The sequence below is a fragment of the Syngnathus typhle genome, linkage group LG18 (genome assembly GCF_033458585.1).
Source record: "Syngnathus typhle isolate RoL2023-S1 ecotype Sweden linkage group LG18, RoL_Styp_1.0, whole genome shotgun sequence".
Taxonomy (NCBI): Eukaryota; Metazoa; Chordata; class Actinopteri; order Syngnathiformes; family Syngnathidae; genus Syngnathus; species Syngnathus typhle.
Window position 1 is genome coordinate 3,269,181 of NC_083755.1, and position 18,908 is coordinate 3,288,088.

Here is an 18,908-nt window from a genome sequence, read left to right on the forward strand (position 1 = left end):
ACTATTTACTTGGGCAAAAGTACAGATCCTGTACTTTATTGGGAAAAAAGCCCGGTCAAACGTGCAAGGTTTTCCATTTAAGCGGAACAAATGTGCGAAGAGACGCGCGACCTTCGGACCTTTTTACAGACGGACAAAACCATCGCAGTGTTTTGGTCATACGTATTTTTCTCAATTGCCCTTGTTGTCACCCAATCACGACTTTATTTCTTATAATGAAAAGTAACACTGTTAAAAGTTAGCATGTCGAAGAAGGAATGTGACCGCTTCGAGTATTTGCAAACGCTCGTCACGGAGTTTCAGGACACCGATTGTGATGGTAAACTATAATGTATCGTGTTTGTTGTTTATGCCAATTATGATGCCTGTGTTTTGTTGTTTTTGCCGCTAGAGGGCGTATGCACGCCTTGTGTAAAAAAAGATAATTGATTATGTCTGTAGCTAATGAGATATGTTGTGAATAATTGTGTTTTAATTCATTTTGATAATAAATTTTCTTGTTTGGCATGCAAATTATTTGTTTCCAGAGGCAAAGGAACAAGTTCTGGCTAACTTGGCCAACTTTGCGTACGATCCGAAGAACATGGAGCACCTAAGGCAGCTCCAGGTGGCTGATCTCTTCCTGGACATGCTCACAGAAGACAATGACAACTTTGTGGAGTTTGGAATAGGTGCCGATTCCCATGGCACAACATGTTTTTATGTCATAATTAACAAATATTTTTTGTCCCTGTTGACTGCACCAGGGGGGCTGTGCAACCTCAGCATGGATCCAGAATGTCGCGACCTCATCCTGGAGAGCGATGCCATCGCTCTAGTCACAAACTGTCTGTCCAGTCCGCGGGAGGAGACAGTCTTGTCGGCCATCAGCACCCTCATGAACCTGTCTACGCCGTCATCACACCCGCACATCAGCGACGTGGCTGTCGTGGAGTGCATGCTGCGCTTCTCCCTGTGCGAGAGCCCTCGCCTGCGCAACCTGGCCCACGTCTTCCTGCAGGACTATTGCGACAAGGAGCAAGTGAGCCAGGCCCAGAGGGGGATTGCGGGACGGACGCAAACTGCGCTTGGTATCCCACTGCCCAAGGACTGAAGAAGGAGCTATTAAGGGATTTTCATGGACTTTTGAGTCAACTATATGGGCACTATAGTACAGACGTTGTATAAATCTTTATTTACATCTTAAATTCAAAAAGACAACAAACGAGAAGGTCCAACATTTGACACAAATACTAACCCAAAACCAAATAAATAAAACATTGAGTTGAGTGCAATTGTAAGAAGGCAACTTTGAGAAATTGCGGTACATTCAAGGCCACAAGGTCAGTGTGTTCAACGATTTCATCCTTTTATGATTAAAAAGCGCTTAGATGAAATCAGGAAATGGGCATTGTAAACAAACAAGGCAGCAAGTCTGTTTAGGTGTCTTGGGGAGTACCGTGCACTCTGAATCGATACATACACGTGTATTCCTGGTGGCCCCAGTTGGACAGCACTTGCACCTCAATGATTTGGAAGGCACGGTCATTCTCCTCCTGTGTATTTGAAGAAAAAAAAGTTAACTTAATCATAGATGAGAATAAGAGCAGGTGTGCAAGTGCAAACGTGGACTGACGGTGACGTGGTAGGTCTGCACAGCTTCTCCGTCCTCCTGATATGTGTATGAGCCCAGCAGCGTCCCCCGCTCCTGACTGGCGTCGTCCAGACCCTGAAGGACAAACCCGACTCAAACGCCGACCCGCTGCAGGACTTTGTATACGGCGAGGCTTACATAGACTTGGAAGTCTCTGGGGGCACTGCGCAGGGTGCCGCTGGGCGCCAAGGCTTTGGGGATGTGCTCCAGGGAGAAGGCGGTGGGGAGGATGCTCATTGACAAGCGGATCACCAGGAAACCCGCTGAGCCTCGGAAGGCCCAACAGTTCCCAGGATGGACGTTTGGCTGCGAGAACAACAAGATATAGATTTTACATTGATATAGATGTGAATTAGACATTGCATTCTACCCTATTACTGTACATGCAATCATTATTTATTTTAGTTTTTTTATTCATTGCATCCAACATTGTGAGAACAAAAAGTCCTCCTCACCTGGATAACGACTCTCGGAGACTGTGAGAAGTACCAAAGAGGAACTCCGAACAAACTCAGCAGTGCTGCTTTGGTCTCGTACGTCTCAGAACAGCGAGTGCTCAAGATGCTGCCACCTGTAGGATAAGAATGACAAAATTTGAAAAAGAAAAAAAAAAGTCAAACAGCATAGCAATTTGTCACCACCTCCAGACTCCAAAGCGTAGTCCGCAAGGCCAGTGCGGTCGTAGGAGAAGAGCCTCAACGCGTTTTTTACCATCAGGTTCACGTCCTGCACACACGCAACAAGCCAAGGTGGTGTTACACTGCAAAAAAAAAATTTCAACCAAGATTCCCAACAGGTAATTTTTAAGTTAAAGCAATTGACATCAGCACCTCTCGAGTAAGCGCCTCCTCACGGCGGCGCTGATCTAGATGATGGCTGATGTTATGAAGGACGCTGCGCTCCAGTGAGGCCAGAGACGCCCGCAGATCGGGGAAGCCGGACTCGGACCACTCGTTCCCGAAGAGCACAGTACGAACTCCCTGCTGAACCTGAGCTGAGATCTGTTGAGGAGCAAAAAATGAGAAAAGTAAAATTGGGCAAAAAAAATACTAGTCAAAGTTGAAGTTGTCTCACAGTCTCCTGGTCCAATTGTTGACATCCTAGAAGAGCGTCCACATCACGCCTGATGTCCCTCAGCATTACCTCCAGGCGGCCCACCTGTGTCAGCAAGTCATAGTGGGATTTGAAACCCATTTTTCCCCCAAAGAAACGCTTTTATTTTGTGAGGCTGGTGATTGTGTGCTCACGAGGGAAGGAGGAGGAGGCAAAATAAAAAAAATAAAAATAAAAACATACCTCCTCCTGGGCCTCCAGTTTCTGCAGATTCACTTCCACAAGATCTAGACGAGACATTTGGCTCTGCAGCCAAATTAACTCCTGAACAAAAACAACAACACTTAGTAAAGGCAAGTGTAATTCACCACTGAAGCACTATAAAAAAAACTTAAGAGTGTGACCATCACGCTGTTATAGTTGAAGAGAGTATTTAAACATGACCCTTGCGGGAGGGCAAATTCTCCAAGGACCAGAAGTCATGTGACCACCTGCTCCCTCTGCTGTTTGTGGTCATTCATTTGCCTTCTCAGCTGGGCCATCTGGCGCTCCACCAGCCTGCTAAGCCACATTTTGCCGCTCTGGTCGTTGTGCCGCAGTTGCGTGTGCATCCGGATCATCTCGCCGTGTCTCTGCTCTGCCCTCTGATCGCCAGCTTCCACACGCTCCCAAAGCAAGGCCAGGCTGCGCTCCAGATGAGCCAGGCGTATCGACTCCGCCACTTGCTGTGATAAGATGAGCGGTTCTCCGTCTGCTGCTTGAGACAAACTTACTTCTGGCCAGGAGTGGCAACGTGGTCTAAGAATGTCAAGCTCACCTCCTGCGACAGGGCAGGGGTAGGGGTAGGGCTGTCAGAGATGCTTAGAGCAGGTAGACTGTCCAGGGCAAACCAACACAAACCTAAAGACATAAGAGCATACTTGAAAATTTTGTTTGATATAAAGTGATGTGTGAGCAAGAACTTACTGAAGGGGATGACAAAAACAAACAAGAGCGCGAGGGGCAACCTGTAGGGCACAAATGGTAACATGATCTTTCTTACCTCAAGCAGCTATGAATGCTAAAGATTGTTATTGGGCACTCTGTAATTACCGAGTCAACATAGGGCCGTCACCAAGTCTGCTGATCCACTTTAACACGCCGCCCAGGTTGGACGACCGACCTGCACAAACACACACGTCATTAAAGTCAAGTGATATACCTTCGCAAGCAAATAAAGAGCGGAGATCAAAAAGCTGAGTATCAGGATGCAAGGAGATGTTTTCTACAACCCGCTAAGGAGGAGGAAGAGGACAGCCACTAGAGGTTGATTAAATGTCAGACACAAAATATGACAAGATCATAATCAATGCAGGAATCTCAGCATCTAGGAAGAAGACACCGGCGACAGAAAGAGAAGATGAAACGCTCAACAATGAGTTTTTGGCCTGCGAGGGGCAATGACCCGCAAACGCCGACGACAAAATTGTCCTGGTCAGAGTCCACAGCCGTGAGGTCAACCAACACAAACTGCACACTGAAGAAACAACGCTCCTTCTTAATTGGAGGCACAACTTGGCACGAAGCCACTTTATTAGGGTACAACCTGCCCAATCTATTTATCTAAATAACTGTGAAATTAATGTCAAAATTGTTCTAACATTTCCTTTTTGTTTAAGATTGTGCTGCTGTACCTAATTTTGTGGCCAGGGAGAAAACAAACTTTTGAGGCGGCGGCAGTAGCAGCGGCGTCAAGTTAACCTGTAAACACAGTGATGTTCCACATCAAGTGGCAGAACGCCCGGGCCCGAGCGGACCAAGGCGAGCCGCCGTCGTCAACGCGAGTCTGCTCTGCGTGCTGTTTCTCCTTGCAGTCATCACCTAGAAGTGGCAGCGGTGAATGAATTTGGGGGGGGGGAAAAAAAAAAAAAAAAAAAAACAATGCGGGGCCTGTCAATGGTAAATGAGAGAGCGTAGGCGTTAACTTACATAAAGATCCGTTGGGGTGAAGCTCCCTCTGCTTGGCGCTCATGTTGCCGCCGTGGTCCGTACGAGCTGCAACAAACACAAATGCAATCAGGACAAAAATATTCTTGCTCACACCGTTGCTGTCACAGCACCCACGACTGGGGGGAGATTTGCATTTCTCCACAGAAACAGCCAAAGTCAAAAGAGGTGCAGCCTATTTGTGTGAGGGGGGAAACAGCACATGATCTAAACAAGAGTTAAAAACCAGCTGAGTGAGTGGTAACAAGGACAGAGAGGGTTAGGGTTAGTGGACAACAACACTAGTGGAGAAGGTGAAGCCTCACTGAAACTGGATCTGTAAGTTCCTCAAAAGTTGGTGAGTTCATCAGAATCCACTTAAGACACCCAGATCAAACTCCCTGCCAATGTGAAGAAAACAACAACAACCTCTTACAGGCAGGACGGTCATGTTTATTGTCAACCTGACACATCCGCCAGGCACGAGCGAGTATGGAGCGGCAGCGGGCGGCTGCCCTCCTTGTGACAAGCAGGAGCGAGTCCAGCCACAGCACATCTGCAAGAAGCACATACCGAGAACCGAGGCAGTTGGGATGTCACTGGACATAGCTGGGATGTTTAACCTTGGCGGAAAGTGGGCAGCACCAAGACACAAGTCATCTCACCTGTTCTGAATGGCTGTCTTCGCTCCTTGCAATAGATGGTGGAGGCTTCCGGGACGGATGAGTGCGCCGCCGCGTACAAGACGTTTGAGGTGCTGTGCTCGCTCACGCCGCAGTTGCCGTCTTTGTAGGAAACTCGAGTTGGTGTTTGAACAGAGTGCTTGGGATGACAGCGGATGTCGGAGCCAATAAGAACGCTGTCGGCCATCGTGCTGTTCTGCTCCTCCATGATGGTGCCCTCTGGGGGGGGGAAGTGTGCAGTGGATACAAAAAGTCTCCACAGCCTTGTTTAGTTTGTTTTTTTTAATATTGGAGAGGTTATTTAAAATAATTAGAGTTGCAAAAGTGCACAGACCCTCTTAGAAGTGGGGAAAAATTAAGCCCACCTTGCTGCTTCTTACCCCAAAAGTTGTCAGCTCCCGTGCTCTCCTGCATGGAGGCCTCGTGGAAGGAAGACTTGTCCAACAAGGATGAGAGCAGCGAGGCATCGGTAATGTCGCCGTGCAGAGACTGGTTGGAGGATTTACGAGGTGTGGAGGAGAGGAGCGACTCCGAACAGGACGCGGACTGTTGCAGAGGACGGTGCGATTTCAACATCCTGCTAGGAAGCAGACAAGATGAGAGACAGAAGAAAAATAATTTTAAGGCAAGGGTGAAACAAGTAAACACTGACTAACCTTGCGTTTCTCCAAGCATTTCCTCCCATGTTGAGGGAGGCGCTGCCGAGTGGCAGTCTACAATCCAGAAGGCTGTTGTCCAGACGTTGGCTGCGTCTGGACATGCTGCCGGGCTCGTCGTCCGAGTCGGACGCTGGTGACCAGTAACCGGAGCTGAGCAAGCAGAGAAAAGTTAGCGTGTGTTACTCTCAAAGATTATGACTAGTTATCTGACGACCATCAAGATTTTTGTTTTCACTGTTAGATATTACATTTTCACCTTAGCAAGGCTTTATTAAGCTTGAGCAACAATAATAATACAATGACTTTCAATTTTTTTTTTTTTTATTTAAGATCTGTTGAACTATAAGATCGTAAACAAAGACACTCATAAATATAGGTTGTCTTTGCTGTGCTCTTCGCATCAGATAGGTCATGTGAAGGCCAGGCACATGGACCAATACAGCGAGTACGCTGACAGCGCAGTAAACATCAGCATACACACACAGGTCAGTCCAGCCCCAGCTGTGTAGATCCTCATCCTTGTCACCGACGCTCATTTCAGGTCAGACACACGTCCGGGACATACATCTTACTCACAAACTATAACAAAACCCAGTTCCTGTCGGAACCTTGGGTCAGCGAGATGTCTCGGCCGCCTCTTGTTCACACGCAAACAACTTATACTCTGATCCAGCATTCCAGAAAGCTCGATGTCCACGACTTACCAACAGCTATTAGGAAGCTTCCCCGTTTGAATCAGCAGATCAGCTGCTCTGCTGTGGAGGCTAAACGTCACTCAGTCTTTCTGTAATCCTCCCTGGATTAGACGGCAGTCCGCACACTTTGAGACAATTGGGAGGTGAGAAGATCCTCCTGAAGGAAACTGCCATTAGGAAAATCACAAAAACACAAAAGAAGTTCAGTTTACACTAATCACAAAACGAAAACCTTAGGGGGCAGGAAATGTGAGTAATAATATACGCCATAGAATAATATAAACCCAACCTAAATGTTGGGGGTGGCAAGTTACTCCTAATTGATTACTTGACATGTTTAGTTTGAGAGTGCAGAGACATTTTTATCCACGCTTTGAGGCATTTAAATTTATCGTGAACTTTCAGCCAATTATATCAGACATGGCCGGAAAAGCACCAATCACATGATGTGGGGGGCGGACCCCCGCCAAACCCGAATAGTGGTACCGTGTTAGCAGTCAGTATTATGAGTTAGCGCTTCAAAAATGTCTTACTTGTGCCAAAACACAACAAGCGTAAACAAAACACCAACCGCAGCCGGCAAACTGAGTAATTTCTGGACTGTCCACGGTCCGGAGTTACCCAAAAACGACAGATATCTAACACAATTGAAACTAGCAAGTAGACTTTCTATGAACTTAATTTATAAATTCTTTATTCGAAAACTCGAAGAGCTGGCAATCACTTACCAAGGTTCAGTACAGAGAAAAGTCTAGTTAAAAATACGTAGCGCATATAAATCTCGACAATTAGACGTAACGGAAACTTAAGTCACTTACCACTTGATTGGTTACCACTGATTTTTATAGCGTCTAAAATTAAACCACTGCCCCTTGCGGTTGGCAGGATAACTGTCCCACAGAGAACTGAACAACGAAGACAGACATAAAGATACAGAATAGAAAAGGGTCCAATGGGTGAGTTTCAGCTTGTTATTATAACAGTTTACTTTCTGTATCATGCTTTTTAATTTTTTCATCGTCGTATTAGGAAACGAATAATGGATTGAAGATAACGTTCCTTTGACACGAAAAAGGATGTGAGCGAAGCGAACTATCTCTACTTACCCAGATGTGACCCGGAAGTGTAATCTAACATGAGGAAGAAAGAATTGACCTTTCGCAAATCGCACGTGTGTTGGGAGGAAAACAAGAAAACAGGTTCGTCTCCAAATTCTAATGACATTAAATGAAGTGCAGATATACAACGTTGTTACAACTCAAACTGTGTTCGTGATAGTGTTATTAATGTTTTACTTGCTAAACTTTACTGCTGTAAAGTTTCCCTAAACCCGATATCGAAATGTTTTGTTAGTACGACTCTTAATACAACTCGATATTACGCCCCGTTTGCTGGTTCAATTTCCTGTTTGGACACTCTCATAACTTAACAAGAAATATCCTTTCCATTCTGTAGATATAATTTGTGTCACATCGTACCTTCTCATCTTATATGGATTGATGAAGTAATTCGACTGACGTTTCAGGTTTCGAACCCATCATGACGTCATTATCCTATCAGCTGAAGCGGCTGGCGCTTCCTCAGAATGATCCAAATCTACTGTCTCGCAAAGAGGTCACCTCACTTCTCTTTGACCCCAAAGAGGCGGCTACCCTCGATAGAAGCACCTTTTATGCTCTTGGTGAGTCTTTCTCTTCAGTCCCCTTTGCGTCTCCATTTCTCTCTCTGCAACCTTCAAAACATTGCTTTTCTGCAGGCTGCACGGGGCTGGAGGAGCTGCTGGGGATCGAACCGGCCCTCCGGGAGTTCCAGGACTCTCTGTTCAGCCGTGCATCGGTGACGCTGGAGCGCAGTGTTCAGTCCAAAGATGTCAACAAGAAGCTGGATGCAGACATCGCTCTGTTCCTCACCCGCATCTCCCCGTACTTCCTCCTCAAGCCGGCGCACAAGTGCATCGAGTGGCTGGTTCACCGGTAACGTCTTCTAAATGTGAAGATTCAGTCAACCCTGAGCCACCCGCCAATGTAAAGTAGATTTGGAAGGTTGCTTGTTGTTTGTGCGCAGCTTCCACGTTCATCTGTACAACGTCGAGAGCCTGCTGGCTTGCGCGCTGCCTTACCACCACAGTAACACGTTTGTCCGAGTGGTGCAGCTCCTCAAGATCCAGGACGCCACGCACCGCTGGAATTGGCTGCAGGCTCTGCAGGTCAGATGTGCTGATGTCTGCTGATGGCTCCCAAAGCCAAGTTCAGCTAGCAGCGAGACTTAAAGCATGTTTCCTTGTTTAGAAACCAGGCGTGCCACTGGCCAAAGGGACTCTGGTCACCCACTGCTACTCGGACTTGGGCTTTATGGACTTTGTCTGCAACATGGTCACGACGTCAATTGAGGTAGCCACACTGGCATGCAAATATTATTCCCCCGCACACACACACATAGGTGTCAATATATCAAATTGGCATTACAAAAAATGGACGAAGAAATGTTAGCTAGTATTATTTGTTGATTTCTTTCAGGCTTTTTCCGGACGTTCCAAGAGTTTCTCCCAGCTGCGAGTGGTCTTCTCTTTCTACGCCTCCACCATCGTTTCGGCTCTGGATGCCGTGGACAAAGTTTCAGACACGATCATTTCAAAACTTCTGCCGTACGTGCAGAAGGTACAGATTTCTTAACATCAACTGCGTTTATAATCTGAGAATTTGCGGATGCACTGTGCTATAAGGTCATAACGACTCGTTATGAGCATTCTTGTCCTTCTGAAAACGGAATGGATATCATGCCATTTGTCCCGCCCCCTCCTCTCAGGGCCTGACGTCGGGAGTGGCCGACTACAAGGCGGCCACCTACATGATCGTGTGCCAGATGGCGGTCAAGGTGGTGATGGAGGCGAGTCTGATCAACACGCTGGCCGTGCGCATAGCCAAGTCTCTGCTCAAAGAGCCCGTGCTGGCCAAAGAGGGGCTGGGCTGCCTCATCGTGCTACTGCAGAGTCAGAAGGAGGGCGCAGCCGGGTCCAGGTATGACGGAGCAACAGTTGGCCGTCTTGTGATGCAAGAAAAGTTACGTTTTTGTATGTGTTCAGATTCTGCCACCACGTGTGTTCCATGCCTGCGCTAGCATCCACGCTTCAGCTCCTGGCCACCACCCACGACGTGAGCCCTCTACTACGCTACCTGCTGCCTCACCTGGTCCACGCAGTCTTTGGCAGCTCAGGTGAAAACGCAACCCTGGCCAAACGTTGAATACAGAACGTTTGAACATTTTATTGTGTTTTCCACAGACGACGCGCACGTGCTGGAGTCGCTCTTGGACTCGGTCCCCCTGACCAAAGGCTTGGACGGCTACGTGGCTCGGTAAAATAAAAAAATTAAAAAAACTTTGAGACGTTTGATGAATTGACACCATCCAATCAAGGATCCTTCCTTATGTCTGTAGCTTGCTGCTAGACGATTACCTGAGTCAGACGGAGCTCGCCGTGGACAACGTGGACACCCTCAACCGGCGTCTGCAGCCGCTGGTGCGACTCTTTGAGTCCAAGTGAGTGCGCGAAGTGAGTGTGCCCAACGTGGCCTTGTGGATGAGCGCAAAATGTTGGTCCGGCCCAGGTATTTGGCGGCTCTGGACGGGGTCCTCTCGCGTCACGCCGCCAACATCAGCGACGAGGAGCAGAAACGCCTCTTCCACCATTTCCTCTCTCTGTCCATAAGCAGGGGGAAATTCCAGGTGCGTTGAATAAAGAGTCAAGAGCAAAGCGTTGAGGAAAAACGCGGTGTCCATGTTGTTGCTTTCAGATCATGGGCGACTCGGATACGTCGCTGCTGCTCAGCCTGAAGCACCCGCAGGCGTCGCTCCGAGTCTCGGCTCTGGAGCACCTGAGGAGCCTGGCGGCGTCGGGACAGGTGTGACTGGAGACCTCGCGGGTTCTTCACGGGTTCTGCTTCGTTCTGACTTTTTTTTTTCCCCCTCTCCCCAGCTTCAGACTTTGGACCAGGACTTCCTTAAAGACGCTCTGATGGAGCGCTTGAAGGACGACGTGGTGGAAGTCGTCAGTGCGGCTCTTCAAACCTTGGAGGTCGGCTACATTTCATATCGTTTCTTGAGCAACCATCTTGGGGCTAATGTTTGTTTTCTTTCAAAAACTCCAAAGAGCTTGGACTCTTGTGATCAATGAAATATTTTTAGTTTGGCCCAGCTGTAGAGGAAGAGAAAGGAACTAAGCCTGATAAATGAATGATCACGCGTCTTTTGTTAAATTCAATTGGATTAGATGAGCGTGTAAAGTTTTTTTTTTCCCCCCCCCCAGATGCTGTTTGACGTTCTGGACACTGAGAGCACCGTGTCCAATTTGCTGTCTCTGCTGCAGAGAATCGATCAACCCGAGGCCGACAGCTGGTCAGAATTTGGGCTTTTTTTAGTTTGTCCTTTAATTATACTTTGTCAAAATAAACATCAACCCAACAGTCTCCTTTTCGGTTTCCATGACGATTGTGCGCGCCCAACCCCCCCCACTAGGCTGCCAGTTTTAACCGAAGCGGTGCGTTTATTGACCGATTCCCGGCTGGGGAAGGGGAGCACCGAGCAGGTGGAGACCATCGTCTGGGGGCTGCTACCCTTCCTAGTGGTCACCAGCTGTCGTCCGGACTCAGCCCAGCTCCGCCTCGCGCGCTGCGTCGCCTGCTGTGCCGCCGTCGCCAGCCATCCACTCACCGCGAGCTGGGCGGAAGGTAGCAGCCAGACCCCTCTACCGGGTTTTCCCCAACTGCGCCTTGAGCCACAAAGTGTTTCCTCTTTCCACACAGAACTTCAGCAAGTGATAAAGCAGAGCTCCGAACTGGACCTTGTCGGTTCGGCCAACCAGCGTCTGGTCTCCAGGCTGAACGAGAACCTGGCCAACATGGATCACCTGGCCAAACGTCATGCTGTAAGTTGTCGATCGTTGACATGTTTCGACAGTAGAAATGACTTTCCTCCTGTTTTGCTCCTCAGATGGAGAATTTTGGTGTGTTAGGGGAGCAGCTGCGCGGGCGCGGTGTAAGAGGCCACACCTTCTTTGCGGTGATGACGGAGACTCTTCTGCTGGGCTTGGCGCAACTGAGCGAGACGGAGCACCTGCTCACTGCCCAGCGGCTCTTAGCTGTTCTGGAGCCTCCGCTGCTGGAAGTCACCAAGGCGGATGGCGCCCAGGTGAGACAAGCAAGCGCGCTAACATTCTCGCCACAGCTGGCTCGGACCTAAGCGCATGTGATGTCCAACAGGAAGTCCTGCCTTCTGCATCCTTCGGCGAGGCACTGTCCTTGTACCTGAGCAAATGCGACCAGCAGCCCGGCGGGCAACACCAGCGAGAGGCCAGCCAAGTGATGATTTGGCTCCTCCGAGACTTCATTTCTTCTCTCAAGTGTTTCGATGGCGCTTTCAAAGGTGAGCGAGGCTTTTGCTTTTTCCCGCCACTGCAACTCGATGGGCTTAAGTGCTTTTTTTTTTTTTTTTGCCAGCCGCCGTGTGGTGGAACCCGGAGAAGCTGGACGCTAACACCTGCTGCTACTTGGGGCTCATCTCGCGCCTCTTCGCCCTCGTCATCGGCGGCGCCGATGAGGGGCCGGCGGCCGGCAGTTTTCGAGAGCTGGCCAAGCTTCTTATCAAGGTTTGATTTGTGCAAATTTGACTCGGAGTCCTTTAAATCCAACTTCCTTTGGACGTGCCCCGCAGGTGCATCTGTGCGATGCGGCCGCGCTCTTCAAGTTCCTCTGCCTGCTGTGGGGATACGGTGACAACTGCGGCGACCAGCTGGGCGTCCGGGTGGACGCCGTCCTGCACGCTCGGTCGCTCTACGTGGGCGCCGCTTTACTGAGCGCCCAACCTGCCACCACGCTGACTGAGCTAGCTGGAGCCAACTCGCCCAGTAAACAATTGAACATTGTCAGATGCAATGACCTCTGACTAACACGGGGCGGCATGTGTTTTCCAGTGGTCCCGGCCTTGCTGTGCTGTCTGACCTCTCCCGTCCGAGAGATCCGAAGAGTGTCCATCAGCGCTCTGCAGAGCCTGTCGGGGGCAGACGCTACTCCCTTCCAGCCAATCATAAAAAAGCTTATGTCTACCTGTGAGGAAATTGTCGCCGACCCGTCGTACTTGAGCACGGTGGGGACCTTCACGTGGCATCGCTATGCCATACAAACACTTGCCAATTTAGGACCAACTCTCATCTCAGGTGGCTTTCCACCCTCAGGTTCTGGGCCATTTACACGAGGCCTGCGAGTCGGCTAAAAAGACGTCGTCGCTGCAGGCTTCCATAAATCAACTGCTACTGAGCGTCCAGTCGCCATGCTGCCCGTCCTATACCGCCACCTGCCTCCTGAGAGCGCTGAGGCACGTCAATGGACAGGTGAGTGCGGCGACACTGTACCAGAACATCTGCGGCACAGAAGTCTGAAAGCCGTCTGTGTGCGCTCTTCTCAGACCGTCCTGTGCACTCTGCTACCCGTGCTCGATCGGCTGCTCCGCAACGACCCCGACATGCCCGCTTTGCTGCCGGACGAGACCCGGCTCTTGCAAGTGGTCCTGGGCAAGTACAACGAGGCGGCGGCCCCTTTGCTGGCCGCCGACCACAATTGTCTGGACCTGCTGCTCAAAGCCATGACGACTTCCACCGCTCCGTTGTCGGGCATCCCCAGCTGCCAGATCATCGCTTTGCAGCAGGTCAGAGCTGGACTCAGATGGACAGCCATTCGGGTTCAGGTCAGAAAGGGCCGTTTGAAAACCTTGCGGAACTCATCCCACAGATCACAAAGCCGTTCTTCGCCGCCCTGGGAGATCAGAAGGTCCAACAGAACCTTCTGACGGCCTTGTTCGACCTATTGCCGGAAAGCAGGAATCCGATACTTGCCGACGCTGTCGGCAGCACCTTTAAAGCGGTGAGCGCTAGCCGTCTCGTCTCCCAAATCAAAAGTTGGCGTCAATCATCCGAAGTCTAGAACATCACCTTTATTCTTCTTCTTATTTGTGCAGATTGCTGTGGATGCTGAGCTGGTGGCTAACGAGCTGGCACCGCCAGAAAAAGCCAAGGTCACCGTGACGCTTCAGCGAACCCGCAGGAGCCGAATTTTGCAGAGGTGGACTTGATATATGTTCATCGCATGACATTTCCACCGGAAACTCCTCGGAAATAACGACAGCTCACTTCTCAGGAAAAGCGACGAGAGTGGCGATGCACCGCCAGAGGGGGGCGCCGTTTCTTGGCACAGAGTCACTTTGATCCTGGAGCTGCTTCAGCACAAGAAGAAGTTGAAGCGAGCCCAGATGTTGGTGCCGGTTCTGTTCTCGCTGCTGGCCAGGTAACGCTCCAAGATGGCCACAGGACAGGACGGGAAGCGCCTTGGTGATGCTGACTTGATCCCGATTGTTGCTCAGGAGCCTGGAGGCGTCGGCCCTGGAGCAGCCCAACATAGAGTACACCAGGCAGCTTCTGCTCGGCTGCCTGCTCAACGTCTGCAACAAAATGGCGCCGGACGGGCAACCTAGTGGACCAGGTGGGCTCTTCTGCTTGCTCACGTGTAGTCCTGTTTAATTTGGTGCTAAACTTCAACTTCGAGAGCCTTGAAAGCTCTTTTGGAAGATCTTCCAAACTGCTGGTTGCAATTCAGAAAAAAGAAATGTTCCACTTAATAAAAACTGATTGTCACTCGCAGATGTCCTGGAAGAAGAGAAATTCAGCGTGGAGCTGGTGGTCCAGTGCATTCGCGCGACAGACGTACCGCAGACTCACCATCACGCTCTGCTGCTGCTGGGCGTCGTCGCCAACATCTTCCCCGTGAGTCGTTTTGACTTTTTCCACTCCCGTGTGAACAAATCTGACCTGAGCTTTGGGCCTCTAGGAGAAAGTTCTGCACAACATCATGCCCATCTTCACCTTCATGGGCGCCAACATCATGCGCCTGGATGACGCCTACAGCTTCCGAGTCATCGACAAGACGGTCAAGATGGTCATCCCAGCTCTGATCCAGGTCGGCCACGTTTGCAACTGGAATGGGATCCAAATGCAAAGCCGAGCAGCGCCAGACGCTGTGTTTTTTTTTGGTTGGTACGTCACGGCCTTGGCTTTGCCCCTGCAGGCCGGCGGTCAGTCGCACGGCAGCGTGGACGCGGTGGTGACGAAGATCGTGCACGTCTTTGCCGACGCGCTGCCTCACGTGCCCGAACACCGGCGGCTGCACATCCTCGCTCAGCTGGTCGGCACGCTGGGCCCGGCCCGCTTCCTCTGGGTCCTGATGCTCCTCTTGTTCAAGCTTCACACCACACAGGCGTCTAGCTTAGAAAGCGAGAAGGCAAGTTCTGCCCCCACCACCCCACCCCTCCACCCCCCAAGTACAAGCCAGTCAGCAACTTTGACGTACTGACCAAGTTCTGGCTCCGTTGGTTCCCCAGGAAGCGGCTCTGGAGCGAGACGTGGACTTCTGGATCTCGGTGTGTTGCCAGTTTGAGGTCTCAGAGCAGCTCACCTCTCTCATCAACATCCTGAAATTCCTCATTCAGCTGCCCGACGACAAAGAGGACGGTGAGAACGTTATTGGCCGCAATGCACATGCTAACGCCACTTGATGCAAAGCGATCCAAATTTCACATGAAGTAAATTTGTGACATCTGTCAACTGACATATTCTGTTTACAGTTGGTGCCCGGCGAGGAGATGGTAAGAAAAAGAAAAAAGGGGAAGAGGAGAAGGTGGAAGAGCTGATCTTCAGCGTGGAGGCCCACAGCGGAAAGGAGTTGAGACACTTCAAGTTCCTCTCCGTCTCCTTCATGGCTCAGCTGCTCGGCTCGACCGCATTCATCGGGAAGGTGAGCGGGGTGGTTCACAGTTGGAGCACATAAAAAAAAAAAAAAGAAAAACATCATATTTCTTTCTTTTTTTTTTTTTTTTTTCCTTTTCTTTTCACCCAGGTAGCGGACACTCAGGACGTTGTCGACGAGAGTGGTGCAAAATCTCTCCAGGAGTTGCAGCAGCAGTGAGTTTGCATGTCATCAAATCAAAGGTATCTCTAAAAATGGCTGCTGAACAAGCATCCTTTGTCCAGGCTGTTGGAGGACAACCTGCGTTACATTCAGTGCGTCACTCGCTGTGTGGAGGAGAATGCCGACAGGCCCATGGCAAAGTTTTGGAGAGTTCTTCTCAACAAATCCTACGACGTTCTGGATAAGGTGCGTGCTTTGTCGGTCAATTTTTATTGGCGTACCGAGTTGAGTAAACAACCCGTTGTTTCCCTTTCACAGTTGAACGCTTTGTTGCCCACGGACACTTTCATCACGGTGATGAGGGGGCTGATGGCAAACCGGCTGGCGTCGGTGAGGAGGAAAGCCATGGAGCTGCTCAACAACAAGCTTCAGCACAAGACGCAGTGGGCGGAGCAACAGGTAGCGTACGCAAAGTACAAACGCTGACATCACTCTTGCTGTCAAGCAAAACGCGAGTCGCATCCAAATGTCTCTCTCCCCGCAGGTCAGCGTTCTCTTACAGCTCATCGGCGACCTCCTGGACATTGTGGGCACGCCACACGGAAGCGGGGCGGAGAAAGCGGCATCCGAGCTGGCCGTCAACAGGCAGACGGCGCTCTACAGCCTCAAGCTGCTCTGCCGCCTTTTGGGCGCAACTCATCAGGAAGCCTTCGTCCCCGTCCTGCTGCGCATGGTGGACCTGGTCGCGTCGCCGCACCAAGAGAAGAACGTGACGGCCAGCGCCCTACTGTGCGCGGCCGAGGTGGTGGGCGCCCTCAAAGCCCTCGCCATCCCGCAGCTGCCGAGGTAAGCGCCGCACTTTGTGTCTTTCTGTCGGCTTATGGCTAAAAGTGGGAAGTTCCTCCCTGTAGGTTGATGCCAGCCGTGCTGCACGTGCTCACTGATGGGAAGGATGTGCTGAGCAATGAGATTTACTTGCTGAGCGCCGTCACCGCCCTCCAGCGTGTGGCTGAGACGCTGGCGCACTTCATCAGCCCCTACTTGCAGGACACCACCTTGCAGGTTTGCCACATTGTGTTGTCATCTTTCATGGTTGTCAGGGCTGATTTTTATTTATTTTTTTGTAAAAATTGAAACTTTGCAGGTGTGTCGGCTGACGTGCCTCCTCGAGAAGTCTTCGTCGTCTTCCTCCGCAACCAATCAGCTGTGTGTGCGTCTGGCCTCGCTCAGGAGCTCCCTGGCCACCAAGCTCCCCCCCAGGGTCCTCCTGCCCGTCTTGACCAAGTGCTACCACATCATGGTGGTGGACAAAAAGGTGAGCGAGAACATGCGCAATCTGCAAATGTCCTCTCCCTTGGCCAAGCAGTTATTGAGCAGCTTGTTCCCCCCTTAGGACCAGCTGGGGGCATTGATGAGCATCCTCAAAGAACATCTCGGCCACATGGAGCGCGAGCCGCTCAGCTTTCACCAGTCTGAGCTCACCGACTTCTTCCTCGCTGCGCTGGACTTCAGAGCCCAATTCTGCCAGGTGCGTCCATCCATCCGTCCGTCTGTCCATGTGTGGGACCTTCTGACCTTTTTGCTTGGTGCAGGGCGACCTGGCGAGGACGGCTCTAATCGAGGGCAGCGTGATGGATTGTCTGCTGGTCATGGTGATGAAACTATCGGAAGTCACATTCAGGCCGCTCTTCTTCAAGGTGACGCTTTATTGCTTTAGCTCAAGGTTTCACATTTATTTGATTCAAAAATGGTTTTGTCATCCCTCATATTGACTGTGCAACTGGATTTTTATTTTTTCACTTTCTCTCCCAAATCTAACTGAAAGATTTTCTCTTTTGCTTTCCTCAGCTGTTCGACTGGAGTAAATCGGGCAGCAAAGATCGCCTGCTGACCTTCTTCCGACTGTCCGACTGCATCGCCGAGCGCCTTAAAGGTCTCTTTGCCCTCTTTGCGGGAAATCTGGTCAAGCCCTTTGCAGACCTCCTTCAGCAGACCAACATCTCCAAGACGGGTGAAGCTCTTCATCTTTTGTTTCTTATGAGAAACGAATGTGCTCGTTTGCACGCGAGCATTTTGCTCCGCCGCTTCTCAGACTTTGGCTTCGTTGTTCAGACGAGTCGCTCTTCGATTCCGAGCGCGGTGCCGAGAAGAGCAACCAGCTGCTTTGCTGCGTCCTGGACTGCCTGTACAAAATCTTCTTGCACGACACGCAGCGCTTCCTCAGCAAGGAGCGAGCTGAAGCCCTCCTGGTGCCCCTCGTCGACCAGGTGAGATTGTCATGGCCGCCGCCCAAATGATGACAAAAGTGTCTCTGTGCAACCGGCTCAGAGAAGACCTTTTAAATTGTCAGCTGGAGAACACGCTAGGTGGCGATGAAGAGTACCAGCAGAGGGTGACCAAACATCTTGTCCCGTGCGTGGGTCAGTTTGCCGTGTCGCTGGCGAACGACGCCCAGTGGAAAAGCCTCAACTATAACATCCTGCTCAAGAGCAGACACGCCGACGCCAAGGTAACAGTGCCTGAGCTCCTTCGGTGACGCGCGAGTGTCCAAGTCAACGCCATGTTCCTCTTCTATCAGGTACGCTTCTCCTCGCTGCTGATGCTGATGGAGCTGGCGGCCAAGTTGAAGGAGAACTACATGGCGCTGCTTCCGGAGACCATACCCTTCCTGGCAGAACTCATGGAGGGTCAGTGCAATCTCTAAATAGTACCCGAACATGGACAAAACAAAATGAAGGCGCCAAACTAACAAAGTGCATGTCAGCTTTGTTAGCCCAAACGCAAGCTATGAAATGCAGACGTGGCTTGAAGCAAACAAACAAAAGGCAGGCTTGAGAGTTAGTTTGTGTAAGTGGTGGTGAGCCGCTCGTTCTGTTTGTGTTGCAGACGAGTGTGAGGAGGTGGAGCATCAGGTTCAGAAGGTGGTTCGGGAGATGGAGGACATCCTGGGAGAACCGTTGCAGAGCTATTTCTAACACGCGCATCATCTCAAAATGGCCTGCCCTTGAGGTCCTCATCATGAAAGCAGAACATGGACTTCTGAGCGTCTATATTCTATTTTTATAATCCTACTGAACATTATGCAAGTGTCTGTTGGCAAGCTCTTATTTTTTGCTGTCTGCATGAGGTTACTTCATTAAAAAAAAAAAAAAAAAAAGGTTTTCTGTGGGGAAGTCTCTGACTTGTATTGTACCTGAAATAAATTGCCACAAGTGTAACGCACTGCCATGTATACTTAATTTTGAATTATCTCTAGCAATGGTGGGTACCTT

General features: G+C 50.3%; 3 protein-coding genes across 3 annotated transcripts; 2 read left to right on the top strand and 1 right to left on the bottom strand.

Annotated features, from left to right (window-relative positions):
- The first annotated feature begins 43 nt into the window (after window positions 1-43).
- On the top strand, window positions 44-1,268 carry armc7 (armadillo repeat containing 7). The gene is made up of 3 exons (XM_061265126.1): window positions 44-319; window positions 528-671; window positions 747-1,268. Exons 1-3 carry the CDS (start codon window positions 244-246, stop codon window positions 1,091-1,093), a joined length of 567 nt encoding a protein of 188 aa, XP_061121110.1. The 5' UTR covers window positions 44-243; the 3' UTR covers window positions 1,094-1,268.
- Window positions 1,152-7,081, bottom strand: LOC133143262 (SUN domain-containing protein 2-like). Its single transcript, XM_061265127.1, is given in 18 exon segments — window positions 1,152-1,535; window positions 1,616-1,708; window positions 1,772-1,939; window positions 2,089-2,204; window positions 2,275-2,359; window positions 2,464-2,634; window positions 2,708-2,791; window positions 2,930-3,010; window positions 3,178-3,458; window positions 3,461-3,586; window positions 3,653-3,693; window positions 3,779-3,848; window positions 4,427-4,546; window positions 4,655-4,720; window positions 5,317-5,553; window positions 5,715-5,911; window positions 5,991-6,143; window positions 6,698-7,081. Coding segments are annotated over 17 exon segments (2,157 nt in total). The 5' UTR covers window positions 6,095-6,143; window positions 6,698-7,081; the 3' UTR covers window positions 1,152-1,418.
- A 677-nt stretch (window positions 7,082-7,758) lies between these two features.
- Window positions 7,759-18,858, top strand: heatr1 (HEAT repeat containing 1). Its single transcript, XM_061264445.1, has 45 exons — window positions 7,759-7,887; window positions 8,214-8,369; window positions 8,445-8,661; window positions 8,753-8,894; window positions 8,977-9,078; window positions 9,205-9,345; window positions 9,494-9,705; window positions 9,771-9,901; window positions 9,969-10,041; window positions 10,124-10,225; window positions 10,294-10,411; window positions 10,480-10,587; window positions 10,662-10,760; window positions 10,992-11,080; window positions 11,201-11,412; window positions 11,488-11,609; window positions 11,675-11,872; window positions 11,944-12,106; window positions 12,181-12,329; window positions 12,395-12,587; window positions 12,654-12,826; window positions 12,915-13,070; window positions 13,145-13,384; window positions 13,468-13,599; window positions 13,694-13,797; window positions 13,873-14,019; window positions 14,096-14,214; window positions 14,374-14,495; window positions 14,560-14,688; window positions 14,797-15,013; window positions 15,114-15,239; window positions 15,353-15,522; window positions 15,625-15,689; window positions 15,759-15,882; window positions 15,955-16,095; window positions 16,181-16,482; window positions 16,548-16,698; window positions 16,781-16,951; window positions 17,030-17,164; window positions 17,229-17,333; window positions 17,485-17,647; window positions 17,749-17,903; window positions 17,987-18,145; window positions 18,215-18,323; window positions 18,523-18,858. Exons 1-45 carry the CDS (start codon window positions 7,824-7,826, stop codon window positions 18,609-18,611), a joined length of 6,495 nt encoding a protein of 2,164 aa, XP_061120429.1. The 5' UTR covers window positions 7,759-7,823; the 3' UTR covers window positions 18,612-18,858.
- The last annotated feature ends 50 nt before the right edge of the window (window positions 18,859-18,908 follow it).